A 23,534-nucleotide genomic window follows, 5' to 3' on the forward strand; every position below is an offset into this window, starting at 1 on the left:
GTCGACCATTTTGTGATCTGTAGTTCTGACAGGGGTGGCCATTTTAGTGATCGGGCAGAGCCCGTTTATTAGTTCTGCTCTCACATATCTGCCATTTATCACTCGACCCCCTTCTTTGCCACACTGACATAGAGCCCAATGCCAATAATCATTTGATCAGAGAAAAACCAATAACAAAACAACATTATTTATGAAGTTAACCAGATCTCATTGGTGGCCACAGTCCCTACATGAGGGAGGCTTGAGTGACAGGAGAAATCTGATTGGTCCTGTTTGTTCTGTATATAGTGATGTCGTCTACCACACAGAACTCACCTCTCTGTTTTACACCATAGTCTCAGGATCAGAGTATTTACAACATGAGACCCAGGAGGACAAGCTGAAGAGGGAGGCATCAGCTGGTGAGCTTGGTAAGTATGAGAGAGTCTGGAGGAGAGAGGATTGAATCAGGGAACATGAGTGATGTCATTCAGTTTTTCAGACTAATTCATTTGTAATGTATCAAATAGTCAATAGACCAGTTGATGATTGGTTCAGCTCAGATAACTGTTGACTGGAGGAAATAATTACTAATAATTGTACCACCTCCATCAAATGATAATGTCTTTATAGGCATACTATTGAATGAATTAATACATTACTTATTCAAACAACCAATTAAATATGTTAATTGCTCTCAGAGTTGAAGATGTTTATAGAGATGATGAAACAACTAGAGGAGAAAGACACACAACTGGATGATATGACACAGGAAGTGAGAGAGAAAGACACACAACTAGATGATATGACCCAGGAAGTGAGAGAAAAAGAGAGACTCCTGGATGATATGACCCAGGAAGTGAGAGAGAAAGAGAGACTCCTGGAGGAGAAGAACCAGATAATGGAACAGAGGGACAAACTATTAGAAGAGAAAGACAAGCAACTAAAGGATAGAGACATTCAACTAGAGGACAGAGACCACAGACTGGGAGAGAAGGACAAACAACTAAAGGATAGAGACATTCAACTAGAGGCTCTGAGAAAGAACCTGCAGGACAAGAACAGCCAAGTAGACAACTTCAGAGTCCTACTGCAGGAAAAAGACTTTCAACTAGAGGACAGGAACCACAGACTGGGAGAGAAGGACAGACTACTGGAAGAGAGAGACAAACTACTGGAAGAGAGAGAAAAACAACTGGAAGAGAGAGACAAAGTACTGAAGGGAAAAGAAAATGAACTAAAAGAGAGGAGACAGGAAGTAGAAGAGAAAGACAACCTACTAGAGGAGAGAGAGAACCAGTTAAATGATAGAGACTTACAGGTGGAGGATGTCAACAATGAAAATGCTGAACTGGGTGAGATTATTCACACCATTAATACATTTAGTCTTCTGTACTTTCCTCAATTCTCAGGTTATTGTCGACTCTCCACTGAGTTGTGAATATTGTTGTCCATCACTTCATACTTTCCCTCTGCATCATATTTCTTTCTAAAGTCTTTAACACAGAATTCAGATCCTAGTCCTCCCTTGTTATTTCAGCTCAACAGATATGTGATGTGAAGACTGAGGTAGAGAGACTGAGAAGAGAGATCTCAGCCCAGATGACTGGTGAGTGAGATATGTGATACTTAACATTTCAGTAGAAACCCAGAACTCCCCTTCAGTAGGTCTATGTGCCTTCATGTGTCACTGAGGTAAATGTACCCATTCTAAATGGTTGTTCTACTATTTTAGAACATGGAGAGACGTCAGATACAGGTTCCATCCTCCCAGTCAGGAGGAGACAGAGCCTGGAGGATCCTCCACTTAGTGAGTTATCAATATTGTCCTGTTGTCTCCTACTGTTTCTAGTCTATAGTGGACCATCCTTCACTTAGTGAGTTATCAATATTGTCCTGTTGTCTCCTACTGTTTCTAGTCTATAGTGGACCATCCTTCACTTAGTGAGTTATCAATATTGTCCTGTTGTCTCCTACTGTTTCTACTCTATAGTGGACCATCCTCCACTTAGTGAGTTATCAATATTGTCCTGTTGTCTCCTACTGTTTCTAGTCTATAGTGGACCATCCTTCACTTAGTGAGTTATCAATATTGTCCTGTTGTCTCCTACTGTTTCTAGTCTATAGTGGACCATCCTTCACTTAGTGAGTTATCAATATTGTCCTGTTGTCTCCTACTGTTTCTAGTCTATAGTGGACCATCCTTCACTTAGTGAGTTATCAATATTGTCCTGTTGTCTCCTACTGTTTCTACTCTATAGTGGACCATCCTCCACTTAGTGAGTTATCAATATTGTCCTGTTGTCTCCTACTGTTTCTAGTCTATAGTGGTCCATCCTTCACTTAGTGAGTTATCAATATTGTCCTGTTGTCTCCTACTGTTTCTACTCTATAGTGGACCATCCTTCACTTAGTGAGTTATCAATATTGTCCTGTTGTCTCCTACTGTTTCTAGTCTATAGTGGACCATCCTTCACTTAGTGAGTTATCAATATTGTCCTGTTGTCTCCTACTGTTTCTAGTCTATAGTGGACCATCCTTCACTTAGTGAGTTATCAATATTGTCCTGTTGTCTCCTACTGTTTCTACTCTATAGTGGACCATCCTTCACTTAGTGAGTTATCAATATTGTCCTGTTGTCTCCTACTGTTTCTAGTCTATAGTGGACCATCCTTCACTTAGTGAGTTATCAATATTGTCCTGTTGTCTCCTACTGTTTCTAGTCTATAGTGGACCATCCTTCACTTAGTGAGTTATCAATATTGTCCTGTTGTCTCCTACTGTTTCTACTCTATAGTGGACCATCCTCCACTTAGTGAGTTATCAATATTGTCCTGTTGTCTCCTACTGTTTCTAGTCTATAGTGGACCATCCTTCACTTAGTGAGTTATCAATATTGTCCTGTTGTCTCCTACTGTTTCTAGTCTATAGTGGACCATCCTTCACTTAGTGAGTTATCAATATTGTCTCAAACTGTCATCAATCTTGATATTCTCTATGTTCTCCAATGATCTATATTTCACTATGATGTGTAATGTATGTGTAATGTATGTGTAATGTATTTGTAATGTATTTGTAATGTATTTGTAATGTATTTGTAATGTATGTGTAATGTATGTGTAATGTATTTGTAATGTATTTGTAATGTATTTGTAATGTATTTGTAATGTATTTGTAATGTATTTGTAACGTATTTGTAGTTTGTTTATACTATGTTTTAAATGTGTCTCTAATGAGTCAGTATGTTGACCAGTTCTCTATGTTGTGTTACAGTGAGAGGAGAGACCTCAGATACAGACCCCACACTTCCACTGAGGAGGACAAACAGCATGGAGTTAAAACCTTTTACGGCTGCTGTCCCTGTACAGGGACCAAATCAGCGGAAATTTCAGAGCGCCAACTAGTACTCTATACAACTCAAACTTTCATTAAAACACACATGCAGGGTACTCAATTAAAGCTACACTTGTTGTGAATCTAGCCAACATGTCAGATTTGTAAAATGCTTTTCAGCGAAAGCATGAGAAGCTATTATCTGATAGCATGCAACCCCCGAAATACCCAAAGGGGACGTAAACAGAAATAATTAGCGTAGCCGGAGCTAAACAAAACGCAGAAATAAAATATAAAACATTCATTACCTTTGACGAGCTTCTTTGTTGGCACTCCTATATGTCCCATAAACATCACAATTGGGTCTTTTTTTCGATTAAATCGGTCCATGTATACCCAAAATGTCCATTTATGAAGTCTGATCCAGGAAAAAGCACCTTTCTAAAACGCAACGGCGTTTTTTTAAATTAAAAAAGTTGCCTATAAAGTTTGACAAAACATTTCAAACTACCTTTCTAAACCAACTTTAGGTATTAATAAACATTAATAATCGATCAAATTGATCACAGGGCGAATTCGATAGCAGCAAGTCTTGAAATCATCGTCCATATTCTCCCTTTCATAACTTCCTTCGGTGGACCCCAAGACAGGAAGTGCCTATACGTCATCCCACCAAGGATAAACTACAACTGAATTGCCAGTACTGGCGACATCGTGTGGAAGCTGTAGGCATTGTAAACAGGGCTCTATCTATTTTCCCTTGCCTTAGACAAAACAGAGACTGGCGGATGGATATTTTTTGTGTGTTTTTGATGAACAGTTTTCCTTGCGATTTTGTCTCCTGAACACGTTCTGTTATAGCATGATTTAACCAGTTTTAGAGACTTCAGAGTGTTTTCTATCCACACATACTAATCATATGCATTTACTATATTCCTTTCATGAGTAGCAGGACGTTGAAATCTTGCGCGATTTTTAACAAAAAGCTGCGAAAATTCGCAGCCTCCCTAACAGGTTTAAATCCTCCACATAGTGAGTTATGGATGTAGATTTTCATGATATATTTCACACTGTTGTACATCCTCCAGAGAGTCAGAGTGTTGATCAGTGCTGTGTGTTGTGTTGCAGTGGGAGGAGAGAGTGAGCAGCAGTCCAGACTCCCCAGTGTCTCCCAGTGTGTCTGAGCTGAGACTGGTGCTGCTGGGGAGGACTGGGGCTGGGAGGGGTGCAGCAGGATACACCATCCTGGGCAGAGAGGAGTTTGGGGCCCAGGCCAGCCCCTCTGCAGTGACCCAGAGGAGTAAGAGGAGAGAGGGGGACGTGTGTGGGAGACGGCTGGTGCTGGTGGACACTCCAGACTGGTTCTGTCCTGGACTCTCTCTGGAGGAGATGAGACAGGATGTGGGGCTCTGTGTCCGTCTGTCTGCCCCGGGACCCCACGCCTTCCTGCTGGTCATACCAGTGGAGACCTCCAAGGGGGAGGAGAGAGGGGTGCTGGAGAGAATAGAGGAGATGTTTGGGGAGGGTTGTTGGGGACACACTGTGATTCTATTCACCCATGATGATGGACTGAAAGAGCAGAGCATTGAGGAGTTTATCCAAGCAGGAAGTCAGGACCTCCAGCAGCTTGTAGAGAAAAGTGGGAGCAGGTACCACGTCCTCAACATTAAGGACAGGGCCCATGGCACTCAGGTATCAGAGCTGCTGGATCAGGTAGAGGAGATGGTGGCAGGAAACAGAGAGAGATTCTACAGCAGTCAGACCTACCAGGAGGGAGAGGACCAGGTTAGAGAGATGGAGGGAAAGATCCAGAGAGAGAGAGGAGAGAGGAAACAGAGGGAGGAGAGAGACTTGAGAGAGAGGCTTCAGAAGGAGTTGCAGGACTCTCTGATAAAGATAGAGGGAGTGATCCAGGAACATGAGGGAGATATCAGAACACTCAGTGAAAGAACCAGTGAACTGGAGAGACAGGTGAAAGAAGAGAGGGATGAGGAGAAGAAAAGAGAGCTGGAGAGGGAGCTGAAGAGGGAGTCTGATAGGAGGGAGGAGATAGAGAGAAAGCTGGAGAGATTTAGAGAGAAGAGGGAGAATGAGAGGAGGGAGATGGAGGAGAGACACAGACAGGAGATGGAGAACTATGAAGGAGAGGCCAGAGTTGAAGCAGAGAGAAACCTGATGAAGATAGTCCTGCCTGAGTTACAGAGGAGCATCATGATCTCACAGACAAAGATGGAGAGGGAGTTCAGCAGACAGATGGAGGAGAAGGATAGACAGATGGAGGAGAAGGATAGAGAGATGGAGGAGAAGGATAGAGAGATGGAGGAGAAGGATAGAGAGATGGAGGAGAAGGATAGAGAGATGGAGGAGAAGGATAGAGAGATGGAGGAGAAGGATAGAGAGATGGAGGAGAAGGATAGACAGATGAAGGAGAAGGATAGACAGATGAAGGAGAAGGATAGAGAGATGGAGGAGAAGGATAGAGAGATGGAGGAGAAGGATAGAGAGATGGAGGAGAAGGATAGAGAGATGGAGGAGAAGGATAGAGAGATGGAGAAGGATAGAGAGATGGAGGAGAAGGATAGAGAGATGGAGGAGAAGGATAGACAGATGAAGGAGAAGGATAGAGAGATAAAGAGACTGAAACAGAACTCAGAGGTGAAATGAGCAGGCAACATGCACAGCGAGAACCAATAGGAATTAGAGGAGGAAGAGAGGGAAGAAGGATGAGTAGGATGAGACAACTGTTTTGTGTAGGGGTTAGAGAGGAGACTAGTTAGAGACAACTGTTTTGTGTAGGGGTTAGAGAGGAGACTATTTAGAGAGACAACTGTTTTGTGTAGGGGTTAGAGAGGAGACCAGATAGAGACAACTGTTTTGTGTAGGGGTTAGAGAGGAGACTAGTTAGAGACAACTGTTTTGTGTAGGGGTTAGAGAGGAGACCAGATAGAGAGACAACTGTTATGTGTAGGGGTTAGAGAGGATACCAGATAGAGAGAACTGTTATGTGTAGGGGTTAGAGAGGAGACCAGATAGAGAGGAGACTAGATAGAGAGGAGACTAGTTAGAGAGGAGACTAGTTAGAGAGGAGACCAGATAGAGAGAACCCCACTGTATTTTCCTCCACAGTCACACTTTTACCACAGTCACACTGTTGTTTTCTATTTGCTGACCTTCATCAATCAAAGTTCATCAGGATACTGCTGTTGTTATGATGTTATGTTTCAAGTTGAAACCTTAAACATATCTCTACAGTTCTCGCTAGTGGACAGACAGGCAACACTCTGTTCACGTAACATTTGGTTCAGGGTTCAGAGGTCACAGTGAAGGATTGATGAGTAATACATGTGTTTATTATGGTATGTTAGTTGAGCCCATTACCCAGTGGGTAGTAATCTGTGATGTGGATGTAGCTTCCAGTTACCATGGTGATGTCTCATATTGATGCTGGGAATCTATCCCAATGGAACTCTGTTACCACATGAGACTGATATTGTTGAAATAAAGAAATTTAACTTTGTAAGACATCAGTGTTTGGACATTGTTTGTCTTGGATGATTCTCTACAGTACAGAGCTGAGCTGTCAACACTGAGATGTCAACACTGAGCTGGTCTCTCTCTTTACCTGACACACAACTTCTACTACTACTTCTACCACTGCTACCATTACTGCTAACACTACTACTACTACTACTACTACTACTACTACTAAACGCAACCCGGGTTGACTAATCCTGGCTAAAGTTTTCGTCCCGGAGCAAGCACCAACTAGCCTGGAGCTAGCCCATGCTAGACTCATCTCCCGGCTAGGGCTCCTGGGCTACTCATGAAGCCCACTCCTCGGCTACAATATCCGGACCCCTTCCGCTGGGCACAGAACCCCGCCGATCCTTGACGACTGGAATACCAACATAATCTGCCCAAGGATCCCAACAGGCCCCTCAGGCCTGCTAGCTATCTAGAGCATATTGGACTGTTAACTGATCCACCGGCCAGTTTCTTGGACCACTATACTCATTTTGCCAATTGGACTTGGACCCCTCTGCTACTTGGAACCCTACTAATTCTACGACTGGTCTGTCGACGTCACCGCACGAGGAGGCAAAAACAGACTTCCCCCCATCGCGACGTCCCTCTAAGGCCCTTATGCTAGCTTGCTAATGTGGGAGGAAATGAGACACACAGGCGCCTAGGGGAACTGGATACACTAAAGTAAGAGGAGACACATAGTCGGCTGACACTAGATAAGAGCATACATACAAAAGAACCATAAGCTAAATACAAGGCCAAAGAATAGGCCTGTAGAATAAAGGGACGTATATTATTTTTAGGACAAAGCAAGGGTCCTGCCACCATTATAATCTAACTGAAAGCAGATATGGGCGTTATTGGGCGTGAACAAGCAAGAAGCCTGAACTAAAAAGATAATGGTGGCAGAAGAATAGGGGAAGTATGCTTATTTGCATATGGGTTGGACCCATATGCTATATGTGTATAAATACAGGAGCCGGGACTCTGGGAAGGTGTGTGTCCCGCGGACCACTCCGGCTTGCTATACTTTGTATTAAAAAAGCCTATTTGATTTCACAAGTTCTAGCAAGTGTCATATTTGAACCGATTTTCCACAACATAACTTGGCGAGCTTGGCCAGGAGTGACAGGGACTGGGACGTTCTTGGCTGACGACGGGTTCTTTGGGCAATCTGGCAAACAAGGGTGGCCGCCCAACTATAACAAGGTAAGCAAGTTCTTACAATAGTTGAAATGTTTGTATAGATTGCTTCAGAGATCCTGTCTCAGCAGGAGGGACGTCAAGTAGGTCTCTCTCTCAAATTTCCTAAAAACTATAGAAACGAAATAACTTTTGAAATTCAATAAATTTGCATGTATGTGTAAGCTTGGGAATTGTATAGCAAATATAGATGTACATGCATGTCTAGTGATTGAGGCAGCGGGGGCTGTGAACTTCGCTTGTGTCGGGTGTTTGGGCGGAGGGGGCGGGCATTTGCTCTGGTCGGACTGCTTGAACGGACCCACGTGTCTGGTTTGATTGGGGGAGTTGTTCCGTCTGATTCTGCTTGGACGGGTTCGACCGTTTCAGGATCTGTTTTTGGGGTCTGCGTAAACACACCTCGATCAACCTGGGTGAGCGACTCGTGTCGGGTGTGTGATTCGGACTGCCCCTCTCGTTGGGCCATTTATGTTGGGGACTTTTGTGTAGGCTGGCTGGTGCGACTGTTCGTACCCTCTGGCTGAGCGGTTGGGCTCGGCTGCCTGCTTATACGGTTAAAACATAAATAAGTAGTTAAATAAATATTCATGGGAGAATATTTAGAACGCAGGAAGAACGCTGGCCTGATTGTGCGGCGTTCAACTGAAAAAGGAAATCCTACGAATATAAAACGGTCCGCCTAGCTAAACGGGGGTTTGTAAATCAGTAGGTCACGCCACGATATTGCTCTAACATAAAACAAAGATCAGTACGGGGAATGATGAATAGTAGAATAATTAATGGATGAATAGGATATGAAGACAAGCTGATCCGATTAGACAGTAGTCTTGGCATATCACAGAAATCCTATCAGTCTAGGCTTATGTTGAGGAAGTGTATTAAGTCAATAAAGAAAGACTGTGAGTTGTTTTTAGGTAAAAACAAAAGGATTGAATGAACGAATGAAAATAAACGAATGAATGAGAAGAATGCTGTAATATAATTCTGTGTAAGAATAGAACACTAGGAATAAGGAAGGACAGATTGTGTGTGTTTAGACAGAATGTCCAGAAGAGGGAGCGCGCAGCCCTCCTGTGACAGAATATAAAGTTGAAGAAGGGTGCCTTTGACTTCTTCTGATTGGCCAAAAGTGATCCTCTATCACAGTTCAATACATTTACAGAGTGATCCCTATCATAGTTTAACTACTATTAGGCAAAGGGAACGAAATTAAGGAACATCAAAGTAAAATAAGTTATAAGCAAGGATAAAAACACTGATGTGATAAAGTGGTAAACGACTGCAATAAGAATAATAAAAGGATGTCAAAACAAACAGTAGAATAATTAAAGAGGCATTAACCGAACAGTATAAAACGAATAGTAGAATAATTAAAGAGGCATTAACCGAACAGTATAAAACAAACAGTAGAATAATTAAAGAGGCATTAACCGAACAGTATAAAGCGAATAGTAGAATAATTAAAGAGGCATTAACCGAACAGTATAAAACAAACAGTAGAATAATTAAAGAGGCATTAACCGAACAGTATAAAGCGAATAGTAGAATAAAGAGGCATTAACCGAACAGTATAAAGCGAATAGTAGAATAATTAAAGAGGCATTAACCAAACAGTATAAAGCGAATAGTAGAATAATTAAAGAGGCATTAACCGAACAGTATAAAGCGAATAGTGTACAACAAAAGAGAAAGCAGAAATGCTAATAAACTGAAATTATACTATAACAATAAAACAAATCTAGGTTAATTAAAATAAAGAACATGAATAAGTCAAATCCAGGACACATTAAGAATTCATAAACAGTGCGAGCAGAGTAAGAGGAAAAACAGACGCTAGTCACTCTGTGTTCGCAGAGACTACGATCTAAAAATAGCCTGAAGGGCAGAGAGGGGTGCAAAATATAGTGGTCAGGGTAAGAAAGGAAAGAAAGAGAGGCTTGCCTCATTAATAAATTAACCATAGAATCAAAACAACAAGAAAATAGAGTAAAGATAAGAAGTCTAAATAATACAAAATAAATAAAGCTAAAAATAAGACGTTAGATAAAGATCTTAAAAATGTATTAAAATCCTAATAACAGAACAAACCAAACGAATGAATACGACACCAGTAGAGATCTTAGGGGCCAAGACCTTGAGCAAAGAAGAAATAATAAAAACTTCCATAAAATGGGAGAAACGCATGAGGAAGCTAACCACCAAATGGCCAGCGGTGGGAACATTGGATGTCTCTGTGTGTGAGGAAATGGAGACACTGATAAAGAACTACAAACCAAAGGACAAGAAGCAAAAAATGAGAAATAAATGAGAAAGAGAGAATGAAATAATAAAAATGTTCAAAGAAGAAGGAACTGGTTTGTTAAAAAGCATGAAAACGGCAAGAGAAATGCTGAAGAAAGATGACAAAACAACTAAGGGAAAAGATTGGGTGACTAACCCCCCCCACCTTATTCCGATGGGCAATTTCCGATAATAACTGGACACATGGACATAAGAGGTGAGGTAGAAGTGACTGAAGAAAGAGAAGAGGCTGTCACGCCTGGGGCAACATGTGCACTCTCTCACTCAACGGACAGAAAAAAGACTGTGAAGAATCTAAAAACACAGAAGGAGGTTTCAATTGTTATGAGGGCGTGAGAAAAACCCTGGCCGCAATGGAAACAGTAAAAGGGCGTGAGAAAAACCCTGGTCGCAATGGAAACAGTAAAAGGGCGTGAGAAAAACCCTGGCCGCAATGGAAACAGTAAAAGGGCGTGAGAAAAACCCTGGTCGCAATGGAAACAGTAAAAGGGCGTGAGAAAAACCCTGGTCGCAATGGAAACAGTAAAAGGGCGTGAGAAAAACCCTGGCCGCAATGGAAACAGTAAAAGGGCGTGAGAAAAACCCTGGCCGCAATGGAAACAGTAAAAGGGCGTGAGAAAAACCCTGGCCGCAATGGAAACAGTAAAAGGGCGTGAGAAAAACCCTGGCCGCAATGGAAACAGTAAAAGGGCGTGAGAAAAACCCTGGCCGCAATGGAAACAGTAAAAGGGCGTGAGAAAAACCCTGGCCGCAATGGAAACAGTAAAAGGGCGTGAGAAAAACCCTGGCCGCAATGGAAACAGTAAAAGGGCGTGAGAAAAACCCTGGCCGCAATGGAAACAGTATGAGGGCGTGAGAAAAACCCTGGCCGCAATGGAAACAGTAAAAGGGCGTGAGAAAAACCCTGGCCGCAATGGAAACAGTAAAAGGGCGTGAGAAAAACCCTGGCCGCAATGGAAACAGTAACAGGGCGTGAGAAAAACCCTGGCCGCAATGGAAACAGTATGAGGGCGTGAGAAAAACCCTGGCCGCAATGGAAACAGTATGAGGGCGTGAGAAAAACCCTGGTCGCAATGGAAACAGTAAAAGGGCGTGAGAAAAACCCTGGCCGCAATGGAAACAGTAAAAGTGTTGTGCACTTGAGTGAGGACCCAAAAGCGATTTAACAAAAACAGAGTCCTTTAATGTAAAAACACAGGGAAGACATAGATCCTCTTCAGATGTAGAAAATGGCAAAATAGACAACCCTCAGAGAGGGCGACAAATGAAACAGAAAGTCCTTCTGATATTTACTAAAGAGTCCCCTTCTTAGCAGCAGAGGAGAATAGCTGGGTTGCGGTGACAGACTGCTGGTCTCTCTGGGTAGGCGCGGGTCGTAGCGGACAGAGGTACCTGATCACACGTAGCATCAGAAGAACAGGCAGATTCCAACAGGATTGGACAAGGGTGAAGCAAACAAGACGATAGTTTGGTTCTGGCATGAGAAACTCAAACGAGAATCTGACAAGGAAAGAAGCAGGAACAGAGAGAGAAATAGAGACCTAATCAGAGGGAAAAAGGGAACAGGTGGGAAAAGGGTGAACGAGGTAGTTAGAGGAGATGAGGAACAGCTGGAGGAGGAGAGAAAGAGAAGGTAGCCTAATACGACCAGCAGAGGGAGACAGAGTGAAGAGAAAGAACAGGAACAAGACATAATATGACAAGACATGACAGTACCCCCCCACTCACCGAGCGCCTCCTGGCGCACTCGAGGAGGAAACCTGGCGGCAACGGAGGAAATCATCGATCAGCGAACGGTCCAGCACGTCCCGAGAGGGAACCCAACTCCTTTCCTCAGGACCGTACCCCTCCCAATCTACTAGGTACTGATGACCACGGCCCCGAGGACGCATGTCCAAAATCTTACGGACCCTGTAGATAGGTGCGCCCTCGACAAGGATGGGGGGGGGGGGGGGGGGGAGACGAGCGGGGGCGCGAAGAACGGGCTTAACACAGGAGACATGGAAGACCGGGTGGACGCGACGAAGATATCGCGGGAGAAGAAGTCGCACTGCGACAGGATTAATGATCTGAGAAATACGGAACGGACCAATGAACCGCGGGGTCAACTTGCGAGAAGCTGTCTTAAGGGGAAGGTTTTGAGTGGAGAGCCATACTCTCTGACCGCGACAATATCTAGGACTCTTAGTTCTACGCTTATTAGCGGCTCTCACAGTCTGCGCCCTATAACGGCAAAGTGCAGACCTGACCCTCTTCCAAGTGCGCTCACAACGTTGGACAAAAGCCTGAGCGGAGGGGACGCAGGACTCGGCGAGCTGAGACGAGAACAGCGGAGGCTGGTACCAGAGGCTACTCTGAAAAGGAGATAGACCGGTCGCAGACGAAGGAAGCGAGTTGTGGGCGTATTCTGCCCAGGGGAGCTGTTCTGACCAAGACGCAGGGTTACGAAAAGAAAGACTGCGTAAGATGCGACCAATAGTCTGATTGGCCCGTTCTGCTTGACCGTTAGACTGAGGGTGAAAGCCGGAAGAGAGACTGACGGAAGCTCCAATCAATCGGCAAAACTCCCTCCAAAATTGAGACGTGAATTGCGGACCCCTGTCCGAAACGACGTCTGACGGAAGGCCATGAATTCTGAAAACATTCTCGATGATGATTTGTGCCGTTTCTTTAGCAGAAGGGAGCTTAGCGAGGGGAATAAAATGAGCCGCCTTAGAGAACCTATCGACAACCGTAAGAATAACAGTCTTCCCCGCTGACGAAGGCAGTCCGGTGATAAAATCTAAGGCGATGTGAGACCACGGTCGAGAGGGAATGGGAAGCGGTCTGAGACGGCCGGCAGGAGGGGAGTTACCGGACTTAGTCTGCGCGCAGACCGAACAAGCAGCCACGAAACTGCTAACTTGGCAGAGTGAGCCCACTGAAGAACGGCCAGACGAGTAGGAACGGGAACGAAAAGAAGGTTCCTAGGACAAGCGCGCGGCGACGGAGTGTGAGTGAGTGCTTGCTTTACCTGCCTCTCAATTCCCCAGACAGTCAACCCGACAACACGCCCCTCAGGGAGAATCCCCTCGGGGTCGGTGGAGACTACTGAAGAACTGAAGAGACGAGATAAAGCATCAGGCTTGGTGTTCTTAGAGCCCGGACGATAAGAAATTACGAACTCGAAACGAGCGAAAAACAGCGCCCAACGAGCCTGACGCGCATTAAGTCGTTTGGCAGAACGGATGTACTCAAGGTTCCTATGGTCAGTCCAAACGACAAAAGGAACGGTCGCCCCCTCCAACCACTGTCGCCATTCGCCTAGGGCTAAGCGGATGGCGAGCAGTTCGCGGTTTCCCACATCATAGTTACGTTCCGACGGCGACAGGCGATGAGAAAAATACGCGCAAGGGTGGACCTTGTCGTCAGAGAGGGAGCGCTGAGAAAGAATGGCTCCCACGCCCACCTCTGACGCGTCAACCTCGACAACGAACTGTCTAGAGACGTCAGGTGTAACAAGGATAGGTGCGGATGTAAAGCGATTCTTGAGAAGATCAAAAGCTCCCTGGGCGGAATCGGACCACTTAAAGCACGTCTTGACAGAAGTAAGGGCTGTGAGGGGAGCTGCCACCTGACCGAAATTACGGATGAAACGACGATAGAAATTCGCGAAGCCGAGAAAGCGCTGCAGCTCGACTCGTGACTTAGGAACGGGCCAATCAATGACAGCTTGGACCTTAGCGGGATCCATCTTAATGCCTTCAGCGGAAATAACAGAACCGAGAAATGTGACGGAGGAGGCATGAAAAGTGCACTTCTCAGCCTTCACATAAAGACAATTCTCTAAAAGGCGCTGGAGGACACGTCGAACGTGCTGAACATGAATCTGGAGTGACAGTGAAAAAAATCTGGATATCGTCAAGGTAGACGAAAACAAAAATGTTCAGCATGTCTCTCAGGACGTCATTTACTAATGCCTGAAAGACAGCTGGAGCGTTTGCGAGGCCGAAAGGAAGAACCCGGTATTCAAAGTGCCCTAACGGAGTGTTAAACGCCGTTTTCCACTCGTCCCCCTCCCTGACGCGCACGAGATGGTAAGCGTTACAAAGGTCCAACTTAGTGAAAAACCTGGCTCCCTGCAGGATCTCGAAGGCTGAAGACATAAGAGGAAGCGGATAACGATTCTTAACTGTTATGTCATTCAGCCCTCGATAATCTATGCAGGGGCGCAGGGACCCGTCCTTCTTCTTAACAAAAAAAAACCCACTCCGGCGGGAGAGGAGGAGGGGACTATGGTACCGGCGTCGAGAGCTACAGACAAATAATCTTCGAGAGCCTTACGTTCGGGAGCCGACAGAGAGTATAGTCTACCCCGGGGGGGGGTGGTTCCTGGAAGGAGATCAATACTACAATCATACGACCGGTGCGGAGGAAGAGAGGTGGCCCTGGACCGACTGAACACCGTGCGCAGATCGTGATATTCCTCCGGCACCCTCGTCAAATCACCAGGCTCCTCCTGTGAAGAAGAGACAGAGGAAACAGGAGGGATAGCAGACATTAAACATTTCACATGACAAGAGACGTTCCAGGAGAGGATAGAATTACTAGACCAATTAATAGAAGGATTATGACAAACTAGCCAGGGATGACCCAAAACAACAGGTGTAAAAGGTGAACGAAAAATTAAAAAAGAAATGGTTTCGCTATGATTACCAGAGACAGTGAGGGTTAAAGGTAGCGTTTCACGCTGAATCCCGGGGAGAGGACTCCCATCCAGAGCGAACAAGGCCGTGGGCTCCTTTAACTGTCTGAGAGGAATGTCATGTTCCCGAGCCCAGGTCTCGTCCATAAAGCAGCCCTCCGCCCCAGAGTCTATCAAGGCGCTGCAGGAAGCTGACGAACCGGTCCAGCGTAGATGGGCCGACAAGGTAGTGCAGGATCTTGAAGGAGAGACCAGAGTAGTAGCGCTCACCAGTAGCCCTCCTCTTACTGATGAGCTCTGGCTTTTACTGGACATGAAGTGACAAAATGACCAGCGGAACCGCAATAGAGACAGAGGCGGTTGGTGATTCTCCGTTCTCTCTCCTTAGTCGAGATGCGGATACCCCCCAGCTGCATAGGCTCAGCACCCGAGCCGGCGGAGGAAGATGGTAGTGATGCGGAGAGGGGGGCAACGGAGAACGCGAGCTCCTTTCCCCGAGCTCGGTGACGAAGATCAACCCGTCGCTCTATGCGAATAGCGAGTTCAATCAAGGAATCCACGCTGGAGGGAACCTCCCGGGAGAGAATCTCATCCTTTACCTCAGCGCGGAGACCCTCCAGAAAACGAGCGAGCAAAGCTGGCTCGTTCCAGTCACTGGAGGCAGCAAGAGTGCGAAACTCAATAGAGTAATCTGTTATGGATCGATTACCTTGACATAGGGAAGCCAGGACCCTGGAAGCTTCCTCCCCAAAAACAGAACGATCAAAAACCCGTATCATCTCCTCCTTAAAGTCCTGATACTGGTTAGTACACTCAGCCCTCACCTCCCAGATAGCCGTGCCCCACTCACGAGCCCGTCCAGTAAGGAGAGATATGACGTAGGCGATACGAGCTGTGCTCCTGGAGTAAGTGTTGGGCTGGAGAGAAAACACAATATCACACTGGGTGAGGAACGAGCGGCATTCAGTGGCCTCCCCAGAGTAACACGGCGGGTTATTGATTCTGGGCTCCGGAGATTCGGAAGCCCTGGAAGTGGCCGGTGGATCGAGGCGGAGATGGTGAACCTGTCTTGTGAGGTCGGAGACTTGGGCGGTCAGGGTCTCAACGGCATGTCGAGCAACAGACAATTCCTGCTCGTGTCTGCCTAGCATCGCTCCCTGGATCTCGACGGCTGAGTGGAAAGGATCCGAAATCGCTGGGTCCATTCTTGGTCAGATTCTTCTGTTGTGCACTTGAGTGAGGACCCAAAAGCGATTTAACAAAAACAGAGTCCTTTAATGTAAAAACACAGGGAAGACATAGATCCTCTTCAGATGTAGAAAATGGCAAAATAGACAACCCTCAGAGAGGGCGACAAATGAAACAGAAAGTCCTTCTGATATTTACTAAAGAGTCCCCTTCTTAGCAGCAGAGGAGAATAGCTGGGTTGCGGTGACAGACTGCTGGTCTCTCTGGGTAGGCGCGGGTCGTAGCGGACAGAGGTACCTGATCACAAGTAGCATCAGAAGAACAGGCAGATTCCAACAGGATGGGACAAGGGTGAAGCAAACAAGACGATAGTTTGGTTCTGGCATGAGAAACTCAAACGAGAATCTGACAAGGAAAGAAGCAGGAACAGAGAGAGAAATAGAGACCTAATCAGAGGGAAAAAGGGAACAGGTGGGAAAAGGGTGAACGAGGTAGTTAGAGGAGATGAGGAACAGCTGGAGGAGGAGAGAAAGAGAAGGTAGCCTAATACGACCAGCAGAGGGAGACAGAGTGAAGAGAAAGAACAGGAACAAGACATAATATGACAAGACATGACAAAAAGGGCGTGAGAAAAACCCTGGCCGCAATGGAAACAGTAAAAGGGCGTGAGAAAAACCCTGGCCGCAATGGAAACAGTAAAAGGGCGTGAGAAAAAACCTGGCCGCAATGGAAACAGTAAAAGATGAAAAGGAAATAACAGGACCGCTCCGCTAACAACAGAAAGAAGAAAAGCAAAACAAAAAAAGGAAGAATGGAAAAGGAAAAGACTTTAGGAAAGGGGTTTGGAAATATTATCAGATTACCAAGCAGAACAGAGTCTTTGTGATTCAGGAGAGGAAGAAGAAGAGAGCGGCAGATACAATAGAAAGGAAAAGGAATTAGAAGATCAAAGGTCAAAGCTACAGGAGGAATGTGATAGAATAGAAATAGAACTAGGAATGAGTGAGGGACAGCAAAAGGAAAAAGATCCAGTCTGGGATACACATGAGGACATGAGAAGTGAGTCTGTTGAAAACCATCTTGGGGCTCGTAGAAAAGGGTCGGGAAAGAAACCTGGTTTCTATAAAAAACAGTTTCCAATCCTAGTAAAAGGCACTCAGGGACACTATACACCATGGGCCACACGGGACCTGGAGGGGTTGGTTGCCCGTCTGCCAGATCTACATGAAGGGGCGGGTAAATGGATCAGAACCTTTGAAGAACATACCGTGGGGAAATTGCTGGCGGTGGGCGACATAAGGGCACCAAATCAAATCAAATCAAATCAAATTTTATTTGTCACATACACATGGTTAGCAGATGTTAATGCGAGTGTAGCGAAATGCTTGTGCTTCTAGTTCCGACAATGCAGTAATAACGAACAAGTAATCTAACTAACAATTCCAAAAAAACTACTGTCTTATACACAGTGTAAGGGGATAAGGAATATGTACATAAGGATATATGAATGAGTGATGGTACAGAGCAGCATAGGCAAGATACAGTAGATGATATCGAGTACAGTATAACATATGAGATGAGTATGTAAACAAAGTGGCATAGTTAAAGTGGCTAGTGATACATGTATTACATAAGGATGCAGTCGATGATATAGAGTACAGTATATACGTATGCATATGAGATGAATAATGTAGGGTAAGTAACATTATATAAGGTAGCATTGTTTAAAGTGGCTAGTGATATATTTACATCATTTCCCATCAATTCCCATTATTAAAGTGGCTGGAGTTGAGTCAGTGTCATTGACAGTGTGTTGGCAGCAGCCACTCAATGTTAGTGGTGGCTGTTTAACAGTCTGATGGCCTTGAGATAGAAGCTGCTTTTCAGTCTCTCAGTCCCAGCTTTGATGCACCTGTACTGACCTCGCCTTCTGGATGACAGCGGGGTGAACAGGCAGTGGCTCGGGTGGTTGATGTCCTTGATGATCTTTATGGCCTTCCTGTAGCATCGGGTGGTGTAGGTGTCCTGGAGGGCAGGTAGTTTGCCCCCGGTGATGCGTTGTGCAGACCTCACTACCCTCTGGAGAGCCTTACGGTTGAGGGCGGTGCAGTTGCCATACCAGGCGGTGATACAGCCCGCCAGGATGCTCTCGATTGTGCATCTGTAGAAGTTTGTGAGTGCTTTTGGTGACAAGCCGAATTTCTTCAGCCTCCTGAGGTTGAAGAGGCGCTGCTGCGCCTTCTTCACGATGCTGTCTGTGTGAGTGGACCAATTCAGTTTGTCTGTGATGTGTATGCCAAGGAACTACTGGCCAGGGTGACGAGCATGCGTGCTATGGGAGAGATCATGCAGGACGGGGGCATCGATGGCGCAGATGGGGGAGTGATAAATGATGGATTACTGTTAGAGAGATTAAAGTAGACGGCACGCGTCAAAGTAATTGATTTATGACCCTGTGTCATGATGACGTGTGTATGTCCAAATATGGGCCTCCGGCCCGTCCATCCTGTTCCTGTGGTCACGTGTTAGAGGGTGTGTGTTGTTTTATATCTATATGGCATCCTTTGAAGTAGTCATGGTGATTGATGTCTAGGGGCCTGGTTGAACTGGGGGGGGTTGAGTGTTTGAACTTTTGGAACGTGTATGTCCCCCACCTCCAGTTTTATTGCCCTTATGTTTGTTATCTGATGAAGCAGGAATGTCCTGGGGTATTGGCTGTGGCATATGCATTATAAAGGTCCAGAACAAGCCATTTTTAAAATAAAGACCCCAATATTAAACATCTAAAATATGTCTCCAAGGCCGATTCTCGGGGTGCTCTGCAGCTCATGTCATGAATCCAATGACAAAAGCCTGGAGGATGTTTTGCGTGAGGCTCCAGAATGTTTTAAAGGATTTTTGTGTACAAGTGAGGGACATATATATGTCTTACATATTCCAACCTGAGGAATCTACGGTTAAGATATTCACAGACAGCGTGTCCAAACCCTTTTATCGGGCAGAGCCCAAGAGTTTTTCTCCAGCGCTAAGGATGAGAGAATGGCTTAAAATAAGACTCATGCTGTGTCAAATTGAACGCGCCCTGAGTGCTTCAAGGCTGCCCGGATATGCGTTGGAAGAACAGGTCTGCGGACGATATTATCTAATGGCCCTAAGAGTCGCTTCAATGGTGTATACCCCGGACTCCAGAGTGACAATTTTAGCATGTGAACAATTTGATAGTGCAAATGAGTCGAAAACTGTCAGTTCATATGTATCTTCCAAAGCATGCAAGGATGTACATTTTTTTAAAATAATGTTCAGTTTTAAATGGCGCGATTACCATATTTTCCGAACACTGATGAATAAGCTGGACAGTCTTTTCGAAAATCGTGAACAATTACGGCGATGGCCGAGGTTATCGTTGAGACATACCCAGGACTCACAAGACCAAAGGCGGATCTTTCCCTGGAGTGAAAACGTCCAACTTCGATGGAGCGGGCAAAAGACATTGCGATGGTGAATTGGAAACGGATAATGATCAGGGCTAACCAGCCCCTTTATCTGTAAGAAATAGTAAACAATTTTGAATTATAACGTGTGTTAAAATGTAGGTGCTAAATATTTAGAATTAAATCATTGGTTTTGAAAATGTATCTCACCCATTTAACGAAAGGGGAAGCGGTCTTTTCTCTCACGCTAGGGTCTGGCGCAGACAACTGTAATATCTGAAAAAACATGTATTATTTTATAGTCTTTTCCTACAATGGTATGTTATGAACATTACGGGTTATTGAAGTTTGTAATAATGTACAACGGCAGGCCTCCAAGGTTTTTTTATACATAAAACACTCGTGATGCATGTTTAAATATTATTCAAATTTGTTACTTAATTCAAACATGTCTTAAAGGTTGTACAAAATATTTTGGAATTCAATAAAAGGAATTTAAAAAACTGTATCTCACCCTTAACTAGGGGAAAATGTATTTCACATCATCACCCAGCTCTGTCTCGAAGGAAAAAGAGATGGAGAATCAGGGGGCGTGCGTGAGTGTGTGTGTGACGGTGCAGCAGGAGTGTGTGTGTGTGTGTGTGTGTGTGTGTGTGTGTGTGTGTGTGTGTGTGTGTGTGTGCGTTACAGAAACCAAAGGGTGTGGGTTCAACAGGGGTCCCAGCGCTCTATCTGTAGAGAATCGTTTGAGGCCAATGTTTGCACTATCAGGCATACGGCATGTCCAGATATCGGCCAACCGCCCGGGGTTAAACACTGATATCTAATCAGCGCCCCGGTACCCCACCAAACCGGTTGTAGACAGAATGTCTCTTTGAATTCACAGCCTTTTGGTCTCTAAACCAAACATACAGGGGGGTTGCATACATTATATCTCCCGAAACAATCCCACCACGGCCCTGCAAACTCTTTACGTACTTTAGCATGTTAGGGACAGAACCGGGAGCATATATTTTAACACGGTTAGCACCGCTTTAGCGCAAACCCACAGGCCCGAATATTTAGCTGCCCGGACAGATAAAAAAATATATTCTGAATAAGTGAATCTCTCCTAACGGATATTTCTGGAGGTGAGTAAATGAAAAATATATTTTAAGATTTTTAAAAAATATTATCGGGGTATTATTGTAATATTAAACCCGAGTTATTTGTGTATTTCAGGCCAAATGCCAATATACGTTAAAAAGGGTATATATAGCGTATAACTGGTAATATTGTCTAATGTTTGTTAGGATCCCAAACAATTGTCTAACGTTTGTTAGGATCCCAAACATTTACGCAGCTTTTACGCGGTTTACCGGATCTGGAACAACATGAGGGGGATTCTCAGTCTCAAAAACCAGGCAGTCAGTCGCCATCAGCATTTTTTCGCTGGAGGTCCTTATAATTAATCACATACCCAAGAATATTTATATATAAAAATTAAAAATATAGTGTACTATTTTAAAAGCTATTTTATGTATTTACAGCCGACATACAGCCAAGAATGATAAAGGATTCGTTATGGACATCGGACACATCGGGTGACTTGGATGCAATTCTCCCGTTCTGTACAAACGTTTTTTCAAACTCACCGCGAATCCCGGGAACCTCCACCCCCTCACGACATATTCCAGACCCCAAAAACAAACGCACAACTGTGGCCCAAGTACATTGCTCAGAATCCACCCCTCCCGAAAAGTACTGCTGGGCAGGGAACTAGCGGCTTCACGAGCCGGCGCTCCAAGGACACAGTATGAGACCATTATATGTTTTTGTTATTAGTTATACGTCTTTTTATTAGTTATACCTCTTATGATAGAATATGTTAAAACAAGGACAAATATTGTTTTTTCAGACTGCCAGGAGAAAGGCCCTGCAGAATCCGGAATGCTCGATGAAAAAACCCTAGAGCCCTCCGTATCTGCAATTCGTCAGAACTGCCAGCGCCAAAAAAGCAGAGGTATTTTAACTATGTGTAGTTAATATATATTATTATACCTGAAATGTATTTGACATTTTATGTATCTAACATATTTTTATATTTAATAACGTAATGTTGTATGTATTATTTTCATTCAGACTCCTCCCCGGCGAAAAACGGCACAGACGGCCACATACATCTAGAGCTGGGGGATTCCAGCGCACCGAACATTCCCGAAGAAACCTGTTAGACCTGTTTTTAATGACATTTCAGATGTTGACGACCAGTTATTCTGTGATGCGGCCAAATTTATCGACCCCGTCAATTCTACGGCATCAGTACCGTTTTAATTGTTTTAATTGAGACAGTACAGAGACGATATGTTATTCTGGCATAGAACAATTCCACGCATGTTAAACAGCAAACCGATTAAAAAACGCAAATACAGAAGCTAAAATCATACATGTAACACCAATCATTCCAGAAAGACCCAAAAAACGCACATCCTTAATTATCCAAATGGCAGAACTACAGCAACAAGGGGAGACAGTTGAAAGCCTCTTAGCACAGATACCGACAGAACTCCTAGAAGTTATTAAACGTATGAATGAGTCAGGGACGTCCGATGAAAACATGTTAAAACAGATTCCCGAAGCCCTCATAACCTTAATTAATAGGTTGAACGAGAGTCCGACATGTTTGGCCCCTGCCACCCCAACAGAGATAGACCAACCAGTAACGCCCAGGTCCGTAGAGTCTGAAACGCCACAATATGTTTTTGGGGAATTGGAAAATTGTCTAATAAATCTGTCGGGAGATGGTCTTGATAGACGTGTCCGGGTTGTGTACCGGAATAAATTCAACAATACAGAGATTCGACAGTTTTTCAATTTCCTATGGGTGAATCAGAATCTTGACTATGCGGTATTTTACATAATGATAATGGACACTCTAAACGATCTGTTGGAGACGGCAAGAGATTATGGCGAACCACGTGATGTCTTACAGTTGGAGATTTGTGGAGATAGCCTGCATAACACAGTATCTCTTATTTTACCCAATGGCGAAGCAGATCTTGAACAATTTACTGCGCTGCTAGACCGCCTTGTTCAGTCAAATTTAGCCATCATAGCCAATCGGACCCTCGAGCTTGTAGTGCAAATAATACGTCAACCCCAGGGTGGTGGTGGGCAGAGAAGGAAGCTTGATAGCCTAATGCAGTCAGAAATCATAAGCAATAAAAGGGCCTACCTCATAAACGTTCACAATCCCGATAATAAGCTATGTTTTGCAATAGGCCTAGCGCATTTACTTAACCCTGGATGTACTGATCTGATGGCATTACAAAAGGCTAGAGAGATCCAAACGGCGGTGGGTCTCGGTATACAGGATGGGGTGGGTCTCGGTATACAGGATGTGGTGGGTCTCGGTATACAGGATGGGGTGGGTCTCGGTATACAGGATGGGGTGGGTCTCGGTATACAGGATGGGGTGGGTCTCGGTATACAGGATGTGGTGGGTCTCGGGATACAGGATGGGGTGGGTCTCGGTATACAGGATGTGGTGGGTCTCGGGATACAGGATGGGGTGGGTCTCGGTATACAGGAGGCGGTGGGTCTCGGGATACAGGATGTGGTGGGTCTCGGGATACAGGATGGGGTGGGTCTCGGTATACAGGAGGCGGTGGGTCTCGGGATACAGGATGGGGTGGGTCTCGGTATACAGGATGGGGTGGGTCTCGGGATACAGGATGGGGTGGGTCTCGGTATACAGGATGTGGTGGGTCTCGGTATACAGGATGTGGTGGGTCTCGGTATACAGGATGGGGTGGGTCTCGGTATACAGGAGGCGGTGGGTCTCGGTATACAGGATGGGGTGGGTCTCGGTATACAGGATGTGGTGGGTCTCGGGATACAGGATGGGGTGG

General features: G+C 45.0%; 1 protein-coding gene across 8 annotated transcripts in view; it reads left to right on the forward strand.

The window, feature by feature from the left end:
• LOC109886235 (trichohyalin-like) overlaps nucleotides 1-6,836 on the forward strand; it is a 44,848-nt gene extending 38,012 nt beyond the window's left edge. For 4 of the 8 annotated variants that reach the window (XM_031816846.1, XM_031816847.1, XM_031816849.1 and 1 more), the window contains 6 exons: nucleotides 336-410; nucleotides 681-1,334; nucleotides 1,520-1,588; nucleotides 1,715-1,789; nucleotides 3,253-3,382; nucleotides 4,441-4,565. In XM_031816846.1, coding sequence (XP_031672706.1) covers nucleotides 336-410; nucleotides 681-1,334; nucleotides 1,520-1,588; nucleotides 1,715-1,789; nucleotides 3,253-3,382; nucleotides 4,441-4,456 — 1,019 coding nt within the window. In that variant the 3' untranslated portion in view covers nucleotides 4,457-4,565. Of the gene's footprint in view, nucleotides 1-335; nucleotides 411-680; nucleotides 1,335-1,519; nucleotides 1,589-1,714 lie in introns of those variants that run through there. The other 4 variants (XM_031816850.1, XM_031816851.1, XM_031816852.1 and 1 more) reach the window with 4 other exon arrangements.
• Nucleotides 6,837-23,534: the final 16,698 nt, after the last annotated feature.

This window comes from Oncorhynchus kisutch, linkage group LG3 (genome assembly GCF_002021735.2).
Source record: "Oncorhynchus kisutch isolate 150728-3 linkage group LG3, Okis_V2, whole genome shotgun sequence".
NCBI classification, from domain to species: domain Eukaryota; kingdom Metazoa; phylum Chordata; class Actinopteri; order Salmoniformes; family Salmonidae; genus Oncorhynchus; species Oncorhynchus kisutch.